The sequence below is a fragment of the Eriocheir sinensis genome, chromosome 17 (genome assembly GCF_024679095.1).
Source record: "Eriocheir sinensis breed Jianghai 21 chromosome 17, ASM2467909v1, whole genome shotgun sequence".
Lineage (NCBI taxonomy): Eukaryota > Metazoa > Arthropoda > Malacostraca > Decapoda > Varunidae > Eriocheir > Eriocheir sinensis.
The window spans coordinates 8,594,275-8,610,894 of NC_066525.1; the positions used below are offsets into that span (position 1 = coordinate 8,594,275).

General features: G+C 39.9%; 2 protein-coding genes and 1 long non-coding RNA gene across 5 annotated transcripts in view; 2 read left to right on the forward strand and 1 right to left on the reverse strand.

The window, feature by feature from the left end:
- LOC126999907 (mucin-5AC-like) overlaps positions 1-5,350 on the forward strand; it is a 100,313-nt gene extending 94,963 nt beyond the window's left edge. For both annotated transcript variants that reach the window (XM_050863055.1, XM_050863056.1), the window contains exon 11: positions 836-5,350. In XM_050863055.1, coding sequence (XP_050719012.1) covers positions 836-2,994 — 2,159 coding nt within the window. In that variant the 3' untranslated portion in view covers positions 2,995-5,350. The remainder of the gene's footprint in view (positions 1-835) is intronic.
- The window catches only part of LOC126999912 (uncharacterized), a 35,235-nt gene extending 24,266 nt beyond the window's left edge, over positions 1-10,969 (reverse strand). Inside the window, exon 1 of the long non-coding RNA XR_007753657.1 lies at positions 10,912-10,969. This is a non-coding gene — a long non-coding RNA (uncharacterized LOC126999912). The remainder of the gene's footprint in view (positions 1-10,911) is intronic.
- A 1,884-nt stretch (positions 10,970-12,853) lies between these two features.
- Positions 12,854-16,464, forward strand: LOC126999911 (uncharacterized). 2 transcript variants are annotated; one of them, XM_050863066.1, is made up of 5 exons: positions 12,857-13,000; positions 14,179-14,295; positions 15,060-15,200; positions 15,882-15,956; positions 16,178-16,464. In XM_050863066.1, exons 1-5 carry the CDS (start codon positions 12,921-12,923, stop codon positions 16,449-16,451), a joined length of 687 nt encoding a protein of 228 aa, XP_050719023.1. In that variant the 5' UTR covers positions 12,857-12,920; the 3' UTR covers positions 16,452-16,464. The 2 variants fall into 2 exon arrangements, with proteins under 2 accessions (XP_050719024.1, XP_050719023.1); XM_050863067.1 differs by lacking the exon at positions 15,060-15,200 and having other exon boundaries at positions 12,854-13,000.
- The last annotated feature ends 156 nt before the right edge of the window (positions 16,465-16,620 follow it).

Genomic DNA, 16,620 nt, shown 5'->3' on the forward strand with positions numbered 1-16,620 from the left:
TAATTGTTCTCTCTCTCTCTCTCTCTCTCTCTCTCTCTCTCTCTCTCATATGCATGTGTACTGCTGTTTGCTCTTTAGACATACCTATTTGAAAATTAACATCTTTAATACATCGTATTGTGACTATTATAGGGTGAATAAGGTCTCGGAAGAGAAGGCAACACACTTTTGCAATGTTTTACTGTAGCCGGGGTCTCAGGAAAATGACTCTTGCAAAAATCATGGGATGACTGTACTGCAATGGCTGATGGCAAAGATTATAAAGTTGATTTTCAGTATTGGTATTAATGTTATTAATGAAAACAGCCATATGAGCACTAAGCTTAACAATCCCAATATAATTTTGATGCTAAGTAGATGCTACAAATCTTTCTATATCAAGTGCAAGCTCCTTTTATCTTTTCTAGATGAAATCAGTTATAAAACAAACAAAGGAAATTTTGTACAACCCAATACACTCAACTTCAGTTATATGAGAATAATTCCAAGAAAGAACATGCAGTACTGCATAAGAAAATAAAGCATTTCTACACTAACCTTTTGAATAATATTTATTAAATATGAAACTGTTTGAGGTTACCCTTTTACCAATCGTTTTACCTTAAAACCTGGAAATAATCATCACTGTTTTCAAGTTTTTAAGTAGAACAGATGTTAACATGATAATTCAAACTTTCATGTTCAATAAAAATACTAAAAAGTTTAACAAAAGAAATGCTTTATAAACAGTTAATAATCACTGCCTCAAGAAGTATTTATAATGAGACATTCCAAAAAATGTAGTGATAATTATACTTATATATAAGACCATTTTCAACATGTGTGTTGTTTTCAGGTATGTTGTATGGGTCCCAGCGCAGTCTACAGAGTGTAGGGCTTCTTCCTGAAGGACGAGCTCAAGGCCAGCCCCAGCAACCACCACCCCGCCCAATATCTACCTCCCCACCTCCATACTCAGATCATCACCACAGCCTCACTGATAGTGATATATATGGAAGGATTGGCATGACTCGGCATGTACAAGTTGGAGGAACTTTGCCGGCAGGCTTTGGAAGACACCAGCGAGGCTACAACTCCCTTCCTCCCTCTAGACGACAGTCATACATCCCTCAAACAGCTGAAGAACAACAATTGTTTTTACAACAGCAGCAGCAGCAGCAACTCTCCAGGAGGTCAAGTGTGGCTTCCTATACAGCTGGTGTGGACAACAGAGATGGTCAACGTGCTGCAGCCTCCAACCCAAGTACCCCTGAGAAAGTTCTTGACAAAAAGGAAAAGTCAAGTAAAAAAGAAAAAGATAAAAAGAAAAAAGAGGCCAAAACTGAAAAGTCACCAAAGAAAAAATGGTTCTGGACTTTACCTCTTAGAAGGAAGAAGAAGAACAAAGAGGAGTCAACAGAGGAAGATGATGGGGGTTTCAAAGCTGCCTCTGAAAAGGGAGCGAGGAAGTTATTGCCTCGAGATGACTCGAGCTTTATTCGCTACCCTTCACCAGACACTGCATCCTCTGACATGAACTCTTCTTATTCAAGTGAAATTTCTGGTGAACACAGTTATCGTAGCAGCCCTTCCTCGGAAGTTTATTATTACAGTCGACGGTCACAACAGCAGACCGTGCAATTACAACAGCAGCAGCAGCAACAGCAGCAACAACAGCAGCAGCAACAGCAGCACCAACAAAAGCAGCAGCAACAGGGAAGTGGTGTGGGCCCACGTTCACTTCCCACCACTCCCGTTTCCCCACCTGACAACAGCCAGTCCTCTTTTGTGTCAGTCAATTCAGCATCACAGGGTGTGATGTCCGACGTAACTGACCTTACTGTAACTGATCTAACTCGTGGCCGTCGCTACATGAGCAGAGAGGAACTATATGCTGCTATGCGTCACCCTCAGTACTATAACTACCATCGGGGAACAGTGACAACACCCACCAGTGAGTACAGTGGTCAGAGGAGTACCCCTACACCTAGCCGGAGCACTTCACCTGCAGTGTTTGGTGTTAGTCCCCTTCCACCATACACTATCAGGCCTCAGGCTCAAAGTTTATACAGTGCATGGCCTCCTGATCAACAGACTGATCAGCAGCAAACTGAAAGCTCTCTCAGAGACCAGCAAACTACCCAGCATTTGTTGTCAGAGTCTCACTCAGAAGATACTTCACCTACAGCAGATGTTGAACCTCCAGAAGCTTATCAGGACTTGGCAACAAGTGAGGGTCTTAGTCTCCTGGAGTCTCAAGCACGGTTGAGTCCCAGGAAACCCCCATGTGGTCAAGAGTCTTCACAGAATCAGCAGAACCAACAATCCCAGCAGAGCCAACAGTCACAACAGGGTTCTCAGTCAACTCCCAAACAAACCTCCCGAGGAGATTTTAAGAAAATGATCTTAAATAAAAGTATGAGCTCTGCTGGTGGTAATCATAGGATATCAGCAGTGGAAATGCTAAAAGCCTCTCGTCCTGGAATATATGGATATTCTCCTCCTCCAGCCCCAGTAGTTAAGCCTCCACAACCCTCCCCCTCCCCATCAAGAGGTGAAGGCGTCATTATTCCACCCTCTTCTCGCAATACTGCCAGGGCATTGTTGTTCCAGAGTCGCTTTGGAAGTGGCCGACGCTTCCGCACCCCCAAGACAGAGATCATCAGTACTACTATCTTGGAAGATCATGGAGGAGAGGTTGTAGAGCAGGAAGAGGAAGAAGAGGAAGAAGAGGACAGCAGTTCAGAAAGCCCAGATCATTCTACAATACAGAATGTTAGGGGTCCTCTTGCTAGAGCTTATAGTGAGCCTTGTGCTTCTTCCCACATAAAGTCCACATCTCCTTCCTCTTCCCCAGTGGATGAATTTGCTCACTCAACTCCTAATACCACCCTTGAGCATCCACCACAGCCTCCTGATGTATCAATCATCAATCCTGATCCAGTACCCGAGCTACAGTCCAAAGAGAAAGACAAGGAAAATGATGAAAAAGAATCAATGGAAACAGCCCTCTGACATGAGGCTTAATCTAGTCTTAAGTACAGTATTTGTGAAAATAATGCTCAAGGGTCATGTGACTTAAGGGGAGTGGACGCCAAGAAAACATTATGCAAGTCTTAGGTCCAATGATAAAAAATAGTGAAACAATATCAGAGTATACCTTGAACTCTAGTTTCATGTGAAAAATTGGCAATGATATTAGGAATAGAAATTCATCAAAATAAACAATATATGAGATTCTGGGGTACCCTGCCCATTTCAAAGTTGTGTATTCAAATAAGATCTGAACATTGTTTAGTAATATACACTTAATCATTTTCTCTCAAATTTAATACTTATCTCAAAAGAATCAGGTGACATGTAATATCCCCATTTTTTATTTTACAATTTACACATGATTTTAACCTAGAAAATTATTTATCAGAACAACTGAATGAAATTTATGGGTTTTGTCATTTATACAGCCCCACACAACAAAATAAATCAGCCAGACCTGGCAATAAATAGGAAGTCTTCTGAAGTGATGATAAGAATTAAATGAAACTAGATTTTTTTATTTACATAGCCTCACACATCATATAAAAAAATCAGTCTTATTGTATGAATATGAATGTCATTCTCTCAGTAACTGGCGTCTCCCCCCTTAAAACTTTATTAAACATTGGTCTTGTTATAAAAAGAGATTGCACATTACACTCATATGGAAAAGACTTTTGAAAAAACTGGCCCTGTGTAAACCTCTCATTATTATTTTCTAGAAATGACTGGGCACAATGTTCTGATGTATATTAATTCATACCTATTTTCATTGTACATTTGTAATATGATCAAATTTTTATACACTTGATGTCACTTTGTTAAATGAGCTTGTAGATTCATTTTATCATACACTATAGTGTTACTGGTGATTGGCTAGTCAGTGTAAATGGTGTATGGTTATATATTGAACCCTCTCACCCTATTGGTTCATACCAATGATGTGTGGCAGATGGGCAATCTTGGTGACAGGCTTCAGATTCATGCTATTATACACCCACAGACTTCTGCAAGACTGACATACTGCCAGCCTGAATGCATGATCTTAGGGACACAGAAGTAAAGGAGTGTTTTTTGGTTAACTATAGTATGAATCTCTAATTGGGTTTGTGTGAGCTATTCTATTACTTTCTCAATAAATGTGAATGAATGATTACTATCTTCATGCTGTGGACTCTAATTCCACAGTAACAAAGCTTCAGCATCAAATACATGGAGATCTTAGATTTAGTAAGAAAACTTGTGTTATTATGGAGAAAGAAGGAAATCTGAGTCAGCCAAATAGCAGTCAATAAAGCCTTTTTTGTATACTAAGTAAAGGAAAATGTATGTAAATATATTTATATGTATCTTGGGTGTTGATGCTACTGTGTATTCTTTAGGGTAAATAGATTGAGTTAATTATTTGAGATAACCACACCCTCACTTTTGCTCAGCTGCCCAAGGAATTACAAAGGTACTACTAGTCTCAGGGGTACGCACAGTGTTACACCACCACCATTAGGTGAGTGTAGCAGCCAAAGAAATACATATTATCATTCCACACAGTATCTGACTTAGTGACCTTCGACCCTAAGCATAAACATTCATTTAATTCAGAGAAAAAAAAAAGACTAAGCCATACATAACAATGGTGACTGACAAGCACCTCAGAACTTCTATGACAAAGAAGTCGACCAAGTTCCATAGTATTTTTGCTGCTGCATTTTCATGGGTGTGTGTAAGCCAGACCCAAACACAGCTCATCTATACATAATTTAACTCTCTTACTTGAAGAAATTAATTTTTATATAGCCAAATTTTGATCTCAGTTGTGTAGTTTCCTCCCAAAGTTCCTTAACATTCCCAAAGTTATAAGTTAACTTTTTTTTATTATAATATTATGTTGAATAGTTCATAAACTTGTAACACATTAACTGAATTAGGAAGTGCCTTTTTGTCCCATGATAAGTTTAATAATTTGTTGTAGCAATAATATGTATGATGTACATATGTATATTATCTGTATAAGCTTATAGGAACAGGTGACTTCTGCCCTCTACTTACTTTTGTACTGAAATGTATAATTATGCTTTAGCCACTGTGAAACCAAGATATTTTTTTGTATTTAGAATTCCAACTGACAAGAGCTTGAGGAAGACTTAGGCTCATGCTCAAAACACACCAGACGTAGATGAAGACTTTTGTAAGGTACTCGTCTCTTTGTAAGATGTTTGACAACTTAACAATGCTTTATATACAAATACATATGGTCATTCCAAACAAAAGGAATGTTTTGTTTTTTACACTGCTATGGCAGCTTTTTTGCTGGCCAAACTGCTTATAACAGTATTAAGTAAATATATGCCAAATTTAAAGTTTAGAATAAAACATAGCCAAGAACAGGATTATGATATGCTATTTCAAATATTTGTGAGTCTTCCTTTTTTTCACTCTAGTACATGAAAAGTAATACCAAAGGTAATCAGCACCTCAGAAGTTAGACGTGACAGTGACCTTTTATTGTTTATGACTTTTTGAGGTTAGCAATAAAGACATGACCTGACAATAGTCTTATTGAATACCAGCAGATTAATGTACGCACCCATAACTAAAGAACAATGTATGACTGCAATTTATGGCACAGTGTCATGGATGGCCACTGCAAGAAACAAGATCAGTCAAGCCCAATCAGACATGTGCTTTAACTTACCGTACCTACATGATAAAGAATTTTAATTAATGAATATACAGTTAGTTGGGGGAAGATAACAAACAATATAAAAAAAATGGGGAGAAGTTTCCCTTTTCATTATCCCAGAGCTGCAATGACAATGCATTGTTGGCATCAGAGGTGAAACTTTTTATTTTTGCTACATCATAAGAATATTTTATATAAGTGGAAGTCATTTATTTTTATTTTCTGTTAAGGAGTCACAGAATATTAGTACGTACTTTTTTCAATTCACAAGGGAGGATGATTTTGGCTCAGAACCAATAATGTAAGGTCATCATTTTGCAGACACTGCTGTACCATTAATTTTAAAAAATGGGAGGCTGGACATGGTTAAAAGGGGATATATTTATGATTGAATTCAGAAAAGTGGGTAATAAACAAAATGGGAAAATGTGACTAGAGCTAGATAAGCAAAATGGAAAAAAAGCTTGATAGGATACATAAATAGTAAAACAGGATAATTAAAAAAACTTGTAGATATTAGATTAAAAGACAGCTTACTGGGGATGTATCTTAAGAAGGGAACAGAATAATAATGGCTGTGTGAGAACAGAGGAGATAGCAACTGTTTCAAGAATAACAGGCCACATTTGTCCACACGCTATTCAGTTTTGCCTTTAATCAGAGCCTCTGTTCTCACTCAAGACACCACCTCCCCATGACATGCAGACTATGGCAGGTAGAAAGTAAATTTTTGTTAAAATCCACTCACAAATTTTACAGACAAAATTAAATTTTGCTGACATTGATTTTCTTTTTAAAAAACTGATAACAATGTCTGCCACATAGAGGTGTTTATAATCATCCTCATTCTCCTTAGAAGAACTGGTAGTTTACAAGAGAATTGGACAACAGACAGAGAACACACAAAAACCTGATAGATACCTTCTTTGTGTATGCTATTGGACTTTCACATTTGCTAAGAAAGCATGGAGTTGATTTTATACTGTATGCTGATGATACACAGTTTTATTTGTTGCTGAGTGACATGGAAAATAGTGAAGATAAGCTGTGTAGAATCATGGATAATATTGGGGAATGGATGAATTCCAAGCAATTGAAGCTGAATGAGAACAAAACTGAATGCCTGACTGTGGAAAGAATAATGATCACAGGAGGCTAGATATCTCCACACTTCGGATTAATGATAACACTATGATTGTAAAAAAGGCAGTCAAAGACTTAGGTGTGATAATTGATTGTACAGGCTAGCATCTAAGAAATCTTTTATTTGTCAAGAAATACTTGTATGAAAAAAACATAAAGATGACTGTATATAATCATGTATCTAATAAGCTGGATTACTGTAATTCACTTTATTATGGCCTACCAAAATACCTGCTGAGGAAACTACAACAGAGCAGCAAGGCTTGTAAAGAGTCTTCCGTCACATGAGAGAATAACACCAGCACTTTAGACTTACATTGGCTACTCATTAAGGCATGAATAGTCAACAAAATATGCATCTTGACTTATCAAGCAACACGATTTGGCAAACCTGGATATATGAGAAATTTACTACAGGACTTTCATCTAGCCACTGCTATGTCACTGAGACACACTGAGCCCTGAGTCAATCTGGAACTGGGTTTCAGAGCATTTGAGAAGGGTGCCCCACAGCTCAATAATGAGTTGCCCGGGGATGTTAAGAACAGTAGCAATCTGACAAACGTCAAGAAAGTACTGAAGACTCACTTATTCACTAAATCCTATGATGTTACAAACATGAGGATTGAGGACAAATTTAGGTGCTAACATTATTGTTATAATGTTGACAGCCATGCAGAGCACTGCACTGGCAGCAGAGCAGGGCCTGAAACCAGTTAAAAGATAAAAAAAAAACTGATACACCCTCACCTCAGTCTTCCTCTACAAAATGATTAAGGTAGCATCATCCCAAGTAATAAAACCAACTAACCTAATCTGGCCTAATCCCCTAAGGATAATATCAACGAAACCTTAGCCACCTCTGGCAAAGTTAACCCTCTCGCGCACCGGGATGCCAATGGCGTGTAAGATTTTTTAGGGCCAAAGTGCACTGGGACGCCATTGGCGTCCATTTGAACAAAAATATTATTTTTAAATAGTTATATTCACTCCAATGGCGTCAATTTTTGTTTGAGAGTAAGTTTCCTCACCCTCTCCAAAATTAACCAATTAGCAACACTCTCTGCGTCCACAGATTTGAGCGCGGTTGAGAAAACAGACAGTTTCTGGTCATTTTCTCGGCAGTCAATCTGCACGTCTCACTGCTGTGTGCTTGCGCGCGCCCATGCCGCCCACCGCATAACAGTGGTAATAGTGTTATATAGTGCAATACAGTGATTTGATTAGGTGTAATATGTATTCTTCTCTCTTCACAGGTAGTAGCGTATTATATTTTGTGAATTACGTAAGCAAAGGAAAGACGGACTTTTTTCAATATTTTTACTTTTCCGCAAATATTTCATGGTGTTAATTGTCCGATTAGAGATTTGAAGGAACCATAAGAATCTTGATAAAATTCTGCTATTATAAATACATCTACCTTGAAAAATTGACCCACAAAGTTTTTAGTTATAGAGGTGGGAACATGACCTAAGTAGAAAAATTGTTTATGCTCACTTTATTCCATGTCCATAAATGGTCCTATGAATTACTATTGCTACTTCTTTATTGATTCATGAAAAACTACAACAAATAAGGAAGCCATTGATATACTATGTATAATGATAAATGCAGCTTTGGCGGAAGAAAGTAGCTGAGAAACAAAAAATTTCGGGATTTCGGGACACTAAAAAATCTGCCTCGACCGGCGAGAGATACGATGTTTGAAATGAGCGCAGAAAAGAAAACTTATTGAAACTTATGGTGCGCGAGAGGGTTAATACTTAAATTCATGGATTTCTTTTAGGTCCCTGAATGCAGTGCAGTAACATGTGACTTCTGGAAAGGAGAAAGAATCCAATTCAGGGACTATTTATTATTGAAAATAGGGGATAATAATTCACGAAAGCGTTGCCTCCTCTGGCGGTGGCCATGGCACTGTGTTGTGAGAAATACCTCCTCGCAGAAATAAGTCGCATATACATGAAGGGGGTTCCAGGGGGAGCAAAGCCCCCCGTTAGCTGTTAGGTCGTAAAGTTCAGTTGGAATAGTTCAAATATGCTCCCCCACCTTAAACCCTCTGCGAGCTATTTTGTGGCTGCGGCGGTGGCACTGTCGCCGCGGCCGCCGCCAGAAGAGGCGACGCTTTCATGTATTATTATCCCCTATTTTCAACAATAAATAGTCCCTGAATTGGATTCTTTCTCCTTTCCGGAAGTCACTTGGGTTAAGATTCGTTTTAGGTCCGTGCCAGTATCTCATTACCTACCTTATGAAACATCAGTATCTCTTCATATATCTTTTCTACAAACCTTCAACAGTCATGGAAACGCTTTGAAAATCCAATTCAAGGACTTTTTTTTTTACTCCTGAAAATAGGGGATAATGTTTACGAAAGCGTCGCCTCCTCTGGCGACGGTGCAGCCGGTGTTGCAAGAAATACCTCCTTGCTGAAATTAGTCACATATACATGTGGGGGTGGGTCCAGGGGGGGGGCGTAGGTCGTAAAGTTCGGTTGGAGTAGTTTAAATATGCTCCCCGACCCTAAACCCTCTGCGAGCTATTTTACAGCTGCGGCGGCTGCAGCGTCGTCGTGGCCGCCGCCAGAGGAGGCGACACGCTTCCGTAAACATTATCCCCTGTTTTCAAGAGTAAAAAAAAAGGGTAAAGATTCGTATTAGGTCCGTGTCAGTATCTCATAATCTACTTTATGAAACATCAGTATCTCTTCATATATCTTTTCTACAAACCTTCAACAGTCATGGAAACGCTTTTTTACTCTTGAAAATATGGGATAATGTTTACGTAAGCGCGTCGCCTCCTCTGCTGGCCGCGGCGACACTGCAGCCGCCGCAGCCGCAAAATAGCTCGCAGAGGGCTTAGGGTCGGGGAGCATATTTAAACTACTCCAACCGAACTTTACGACCTACTAACGAGGGGGCTGCACCCCCCTCGACCCCCCCTTCATGTATATGTGACTTATTTCAGCGAGGAGGTATTTCTCGCAACACCCGCTGCACCGTCGCCGCGGCCAGCAGAGGAGGCGACGCGCTTTCATAAACATTATCCCATATTTTCAAGAGTAAAAAAAAGTCCTTGAATTGGATTTTCAAAGCGTGTCCATGACTGTTGAAGGTTTGTAGAAAAGATATATGAAGAGATACTGATGTTTCATAAGGTAGGTAATGAGATACTGGCACGGACCTAAAACGAATCTTAACCAAAAAAAGTCCTTGAATTGGATTTTCAAAGCGTTTCCATGACTGTTGAAGGTTTGTAGAAAAGATATATGAAGAGATACTGATGTTTCATAAAGTAGATTATGAGATACTGGCACAGACCTAATACGAATCTTTACCGTCACTTGTTACTGCACTGCATTCAGGGACCAAAAAGAAATCCATGATGTAAGTATTAACTTTGCCAGAGGTGGCTAAGGTTTTGTTAATTTTCCCCCAAATTAACCAAACTTGGATGGCCTATAAATAGGCTACTTGAAGTCACAAAGTAATGAGCTTTCAAAAACAGTGTCAGTCAAAAATTATGTAATGCATGATACAGTATGGGGAGGGGAGGGGTATGGTAAGTTGAGTGTCATAGTGGGGGAAGGGGGGAACCAAGTGCTACATCACATTTTTAGATGTTTTCCTGCTTCACACTTCCCATGTCTTGAATTTCCGGTTGGTCTGTGGGACATGAATATACGAAAATTATGGAGCAAGATTGAAGGGCCCTGTCATGGAGTAAGTGAAGGTCCCGTACACTCAAGACACTTTCGGCTCTCACGTCAACTATTTGTTAAGACCACAATGGGGACTAGTCGGGTAATCATGTGTGTTTTTTCACGTTCATATAGTGCAGAAGCCTGTCAATCTATCCCCTGACTCATAAACCTACTCATGAAAATACACAACCTCTACGTGTGAGCCCCGGAATGTTTGAGAATATGGGCCTATTATAGTAATATCATCTCCTGAGAGGTCTCCTGCCCCTTTCCGACCACATCAAGGGCTACTACGACCTTACTACCCAGTTTATGAGGCCATTTATTATTCAATACACTAAGAAAAGACTAATTTGAGGGTTAAACAAACCTTTTCCTGCTGAGCGTCTGTCGTTAGTGTCCATACCTCACGAATCCACGAACCCCACTGGCACTGACTCGCTCGCAACGTTGTCAGATTGTCGTACACTGCATCTTATATTTGCCGATTTCCGACCCAAAAACTGTCTCCTGCTGCTGATGCTGCATTTATATTTATCGTTAAATTAGTCAATTCCTGATGTTCCTTGGCAATAGTTAGGCGTCAAAAACCGGTAAATACTATATATGTATACATACATATTTGGTATCAGAAGAAAGCAAATTAAATGTATTATTCATAAATGGGAAGAAATAGGGTTGAATACAAAATTAAATAAAAAATAACATGTATAATAATGCTTAATATAGGTTGATTTATAAAGTGAAAATATTATATATAGAAAAGTAGCTTTTTATATAGATATCTTAAAATAGCTTTAATACAAGATAGTCAACATATTGAACTGTTCATATATGAATTTTTATGTAGATATATTAATTTTTGTGGCGTCAGGAAGGTTTTTCGTCGCGTCGAGTGAAATGAGTCAGATTCGACGAATTTTAGTCGCGACTTCTGGTCAAGCTCGAGCAAAAAATACTGAAGCTAGGAAGGCGTGCTTGTTGGCAAATGAAAGCGCTATTAATAAAGATTAATAATCAGAGAAACAAATTGGAAAGCACTAAATAAATAAAAAAAGTTATAAACAAAAAACTAGGACGTGTCCAAATCGCGGCAAAAGGGCCGAAAAACAGGCTGTTTAGTGACGGTTCGACGACAAACTTGGAATCGAGCTATCAAAAACTCCTTCGAGCTGGTCAAACTACATTTCCAAGAGGGGCTACATGCCAAAGTACAGCCTTCTATACGCAATAGCAATGCCACACTAGACAAAAACGGCAAAGTGTCTGGAGTTCGTCAAAATCACTCACAAAAGGGTTTACGTTTCAAGTTCTAGCGACGAAACTTCTGGGAGTAGGGAAATGTTATGCAAATCATATTGGAGAGCAGTGAAAGCACATTGGTAGGGCTAAAGTATTTGTTAAATACGTATTTTGAAATTCTCAATAAATGAGTGGGTTTCAAGGTTGGGAACTCAAAAATATAGTTTTTTTCAGAGACGTTTTTTGCGAATTTATTAGATTTTTTTACCCTTTCGAGACGGTTTTTTAGCCCGGTTGCTTAATAAAAAATATAGCCCTTTCATTTTGCCGTCGATTGATACCAAAAACATTTCTGTAGCCCCAGAAATAAGGGATCGAGTTATGGCGATTCGCACCAAAGCGGTTGATTTTCCAAAATTCGCGGCTTAATGACGTACAAGGGCGCCGCAAAATCAAGAGTCCGCCGTCCATTACTTGAGATGTCACTGCTTGGATTAATTTATAATGCATGTGCCACCCTCTGTCCTGTACTATTTTTGGGTTATTACTTACTTGGTGTAGTTCAGAGGCCTAGCCTCACAGCCATATGGTGGTCCACTGCGTACAGAACAGGAGGGCAAGTATAAATTCTCACCAGCACCCCCACGACTCTCAGTCTTAATAAGGTTGATTGAAAACCACCTCTAAAACTAGTCTACACCACCACTCCCCTTTATGTTTACACTACCCCCCACCCCCTTCCTCGACGCCCTCCACAACTTCCCTTCCCACGCACACGTACGTACCTAACCTACCTGTTGCTATATCCACTTTCTCTGCTCGAGTACCCCCTCCTTCTCCTCTCTTCCTTTCACTTCCCCGACACTCTCGGCTACCTAGCTCCTCTCACCACGCCCTTTCCGACAATGTTGCATTGATGGCGAAACGAGTGTGGAATCTCTCTCTCTCTCTCTCTCTCTCTCTCACACACACACACACACACACACACACACCTGTGCCTGCACCTGTTACGACCTACAGGTGTTGTGAGGCATGAGGTTCGATGATGCAAAGGGGTGAATTTCTCTCCAGTAGAGTGGCACGGATTCGTATAAACACTACACGTTGTAAAATTGGGTTGCATAATGTTGCTCAGTCATGCCAAAGGTGGCCTGGATATTTGAAAGCTGTGAATACGTGGCACCTGATGCTGGGGTGTGTAAAAGGTTAAAGAGGCAGTGAGTGTCGAGACAGCGTGGTGTGTGAATGTGACAGGAGTGCGGCGCGGTGTGGAGTGTGACCGTAGTTTTGGCCCGCCAGCTCAAGGAACAATGAGGTGACACAAAATTGGAGATATGTCCACGTATTTAAGACGCACTCGCTTCAACTCTAACCAAAGCTGTAGTTGGTGTAAGACTGTGGCCTAAGTTTTAATGTACCTATAGTTGGTTTCGCTTTAGCCAAGTCTTTAATTATAGTGATGGTGTAAGGTGCATGTATATGGTGTCTGCAGTCAAAACTAACCATGGGCCTTTATGACTTCATTGTTAATGGACGATTATTTTAGTTAGCGTTGACAAAGATTAGTATAGCCTAAATCACACAAATGTATATATAGCCAACCATGCATTGGTATACACTTCTATAAGTATATTTTATTCATCCAGTAACCTGGTTGTAAACTGTAGATTGCGAATGTAGCCCTATATCTAGCTTGTACTAACTGTCACATGCCATAACTTGTTCTCCTTAAGTAATTATATCTACATCACATGTGTTGAAACCTCGTATTCAGACCCACCGTTGAGTCCCCCTTCATCTGTCACTTTTATATGAAAAGCAAATTAAGATGCTTATCAGTTAAGTGTATGCTAAGTAAGATTTTTCCAACACTGGAGTCATTGTTATCCTCCTTCTTTGTACTGTATTTTGATTACTTAGATTAATCATAGCTACAGGGCTGAAATTCCTGGAGGGGATAGGACAGGCTAGGCCTATATTTTCCCACCATATGTTATCTATATCGAACTAAAAATGCCCCTAAAAGTGCTTATTTAAAAAAAAAAAGACCTATACATATATACCTATATACCCATATCTCATGAACCTAAGATACCCTCTCCCCCCTAGTATTCTATTAGGGCCTGTACACACACAACACAATTAATGCATCATGGCAGGCTGGAATATTGTTAAAAGGCTCAGGCCAGAAACCTTTGTTCCGCTGACAGGAGACGTTGCTGTCTCTCCTCGAGTAAGAGAAATGGCGCGTGAAGTTCCGGCTGCATCCATATAGCCATCAGTATATGCAGCTCCAATCTCAAAATGAGGGGTGCTGAAGGCTTTGCGAATATGTACAGCATGAGTAACACACACACACACACACACCATAATAACTATTATGTTCTCTTACCAGACTGCGTAGGGCATTCCTTCGCCAAGTGATGGTGGTACAGTATCGCCTCCCGGGACCCTTACTTCGGTGGGCCACGTGGTGCAGACGTGTCAGCTCCATTCTTATGTCTTCCCACAGGTAACTTCAATACGTCACTCCTGTTGGAAGTATCTGTGCCTTTATGTCAACGGCTGTTGCATTGACAGGGAAATTCTCTTTCTCAATCAATCAATCAATCTCTCAGCAATTTTTTATTTTGCTGTTGTTATTGATCAACAACAGAAAAAAATAAAATTAAAATAAAAAATAAAAACGAACAGAATGCTAGGGCTTCAGAGAAACTTCTCGTACAAGAATAAAAATGTAATACTTCCACTGTAGTTACAGTTGTTTAGTCAGACCTCATTTAAAATATGCGGTATAGTTTTGGTCACTCCACCACTCAAAGGAGATTGCAAAATTATGTGTGCAACGTAGGGCAACAAAGATGATATCGATCTCTATCTTGCACAACAAACTTTGCGATGAAAGGCTCTCATCCCATATAAGCCGTTCTCTCTTGAGAAACGTCGCCTCCGAGGAAAACTGAAACTATATGTTTCAAAATACTTAGTGGTTTTACGAATGTGGACAAACCCATATTGTTTTTGATCGATGACACGTTCCGAACGAGAAATAATGGCACAAAACTTAATGTAAACAAGTAAATTCAGGCTGCACCATTTTTTTCTTCACCAACGTTATAGCGCGAGAACGGAGTAAACTCCTACCATCAGTGGTCCAGTGCAGTAGGTATGATTTTTTTTTTTTTTTTTCGTCGGGGATATACCCCAAGGGAAGAAGGCGGTGCATGCCGCGCAACCACCCAGACGGCTGGTTGAGAGATACCCAATTCTTTCAAGGAGGAGGCCCAACAACGGGGCTGAGGGTGTCGGAAAGAGCCCACCTTTCCACCCCCATGGCAACTGGCAGGTCTCGAACCTACGCTCTAGCACCCCGCCGAAGCGCAAGGCGGAAACTCTACTACGGGAGCCCCACAGTAGGTATGATTAATTCATTTAAAAACTAGCTCGACCGCCACTTCCTTCACCTTGATATTCACTTAAGTTGAAATGTAAAGTCTTGGTGACATTAGATTTTATAGGATTCCACTTAGGCTGACCACTGGACCATAGGAAGTGTGGTCTGAATACCTATGTAAATCTATGTTAAGATCTCTCTCCCCGAGACGCGGAAAATCTACGGGGGATCCCAGCGCCTTTCCGTCTCGGGGGCCCGGGATAACATTAAAGATATGTTCAAATATTATAATTTGTACATACTTGGGTATAATGAAGCTATTTTTATCAGGTTATAAGATAAAATCCTCATTTCATAAATTATTATTTTAGAAGTATGAATAGTAGAGCAAAGGACTTGCAATTTCATCATCAATTCAGACTCAAAGAACTCTGCAGCTTAATGCTTAACTGCCTGTAAGCATTGCTTATAAAATATGATGGCACCCCAAATCCTTGGTAGTAGCTACTCCTGAAATAAGGCTTTAATGGCTTCTGCGGAAAGGCTACATTGTATGAGCACTGCTGTGATATTGTGGATCCCCATTCTTGGATAAGTTACACCTCCAACACTCTCAAAATGTCATCTGCTGGCAAGGAGAGAGAGAGAGAGAGAGAGAGAGAGAGAGAGAGAGTCTGATAGTATATGTTATTATTTGTTTGCAGGTATAGGGCCATGCTGATGTCATCCTTCATCACTGCCTTTGTCATCATGTTGTCTGTTCCTGTTGTGCCTGAGAAGTAAGTGATGTTTGGGACAGAGATCACTTATCAGTTGCTACATGGATTACTCCAATATGAAGAGAGAGAGAGAGAGAGAGAGAGAGAGAGAGAGAGAGAGAGAGAGAGAGAGAGAGAGAGAGAGAGAGAGAGAGAGAGAGAGAGACTAATGGCTGTCTACCAAACCCACCCTTACTATGAAATCTTAGGTCACCCTTAAAGTTATGTTGGCTTCTTTACAGGTTTCTTGGTATAAGGACACCTGCGAAAGTGTTGGAGTCCTTCAATAACCGACAAAACAACTCCAGCTTTAAAAGTGGTGATGAGGGCGAGGGTGTGCTCCCACAACAAACTACCAACTCCAAAGCTCATAATATTTACAAGAGATTCATTCCTCACAAATTCTGGGCACGTGCTAGACCACACAACAAGTTCAAAAGGAAGAAACATAAAGTGCATGGGAATTCAGTCAACCATGATATGATAAGGGAACATTTAGTGCTGAAAAACAAATAAACCTTAAAACATACCTGTTCTCACTAATGACAAACTTACAAGTAAAGTACAGTGTTGGATGGGAGGGCTAGCAGGAGATACCTCAATGGCTGTGCTGTCCAAACTTTATTTTTCTATTTTGTTCAGGAGATGGCCACTTTACTAAGTGCATGAAAAATATATCTATTTG

Bases quoted from the DNA above. Each gene is read 5' to 3' on its own strand.
- LOC126999911 (XM_050863066.1), top strand. From the start codon at position 12,921: ATGCCAAAGGTGGCCTGGATATTTGAAAGCTGTGAATACGTGGCACCT. The intron at 14,296-15,059 runs GTAACTTCAATA...AATTCTTTCAAG, and splicing joins ATTCTTATGTCTTCCCACAG to GAGGAGGCCCAACAACGGGG. The intron at 15,957-16,177 runs GTAAGTGATGTT...GCTTCTTTACAG, and splicing joins GTTCCTGTTGTGCCTGAGAA to GTTTCTTGGTATAAGGACAC.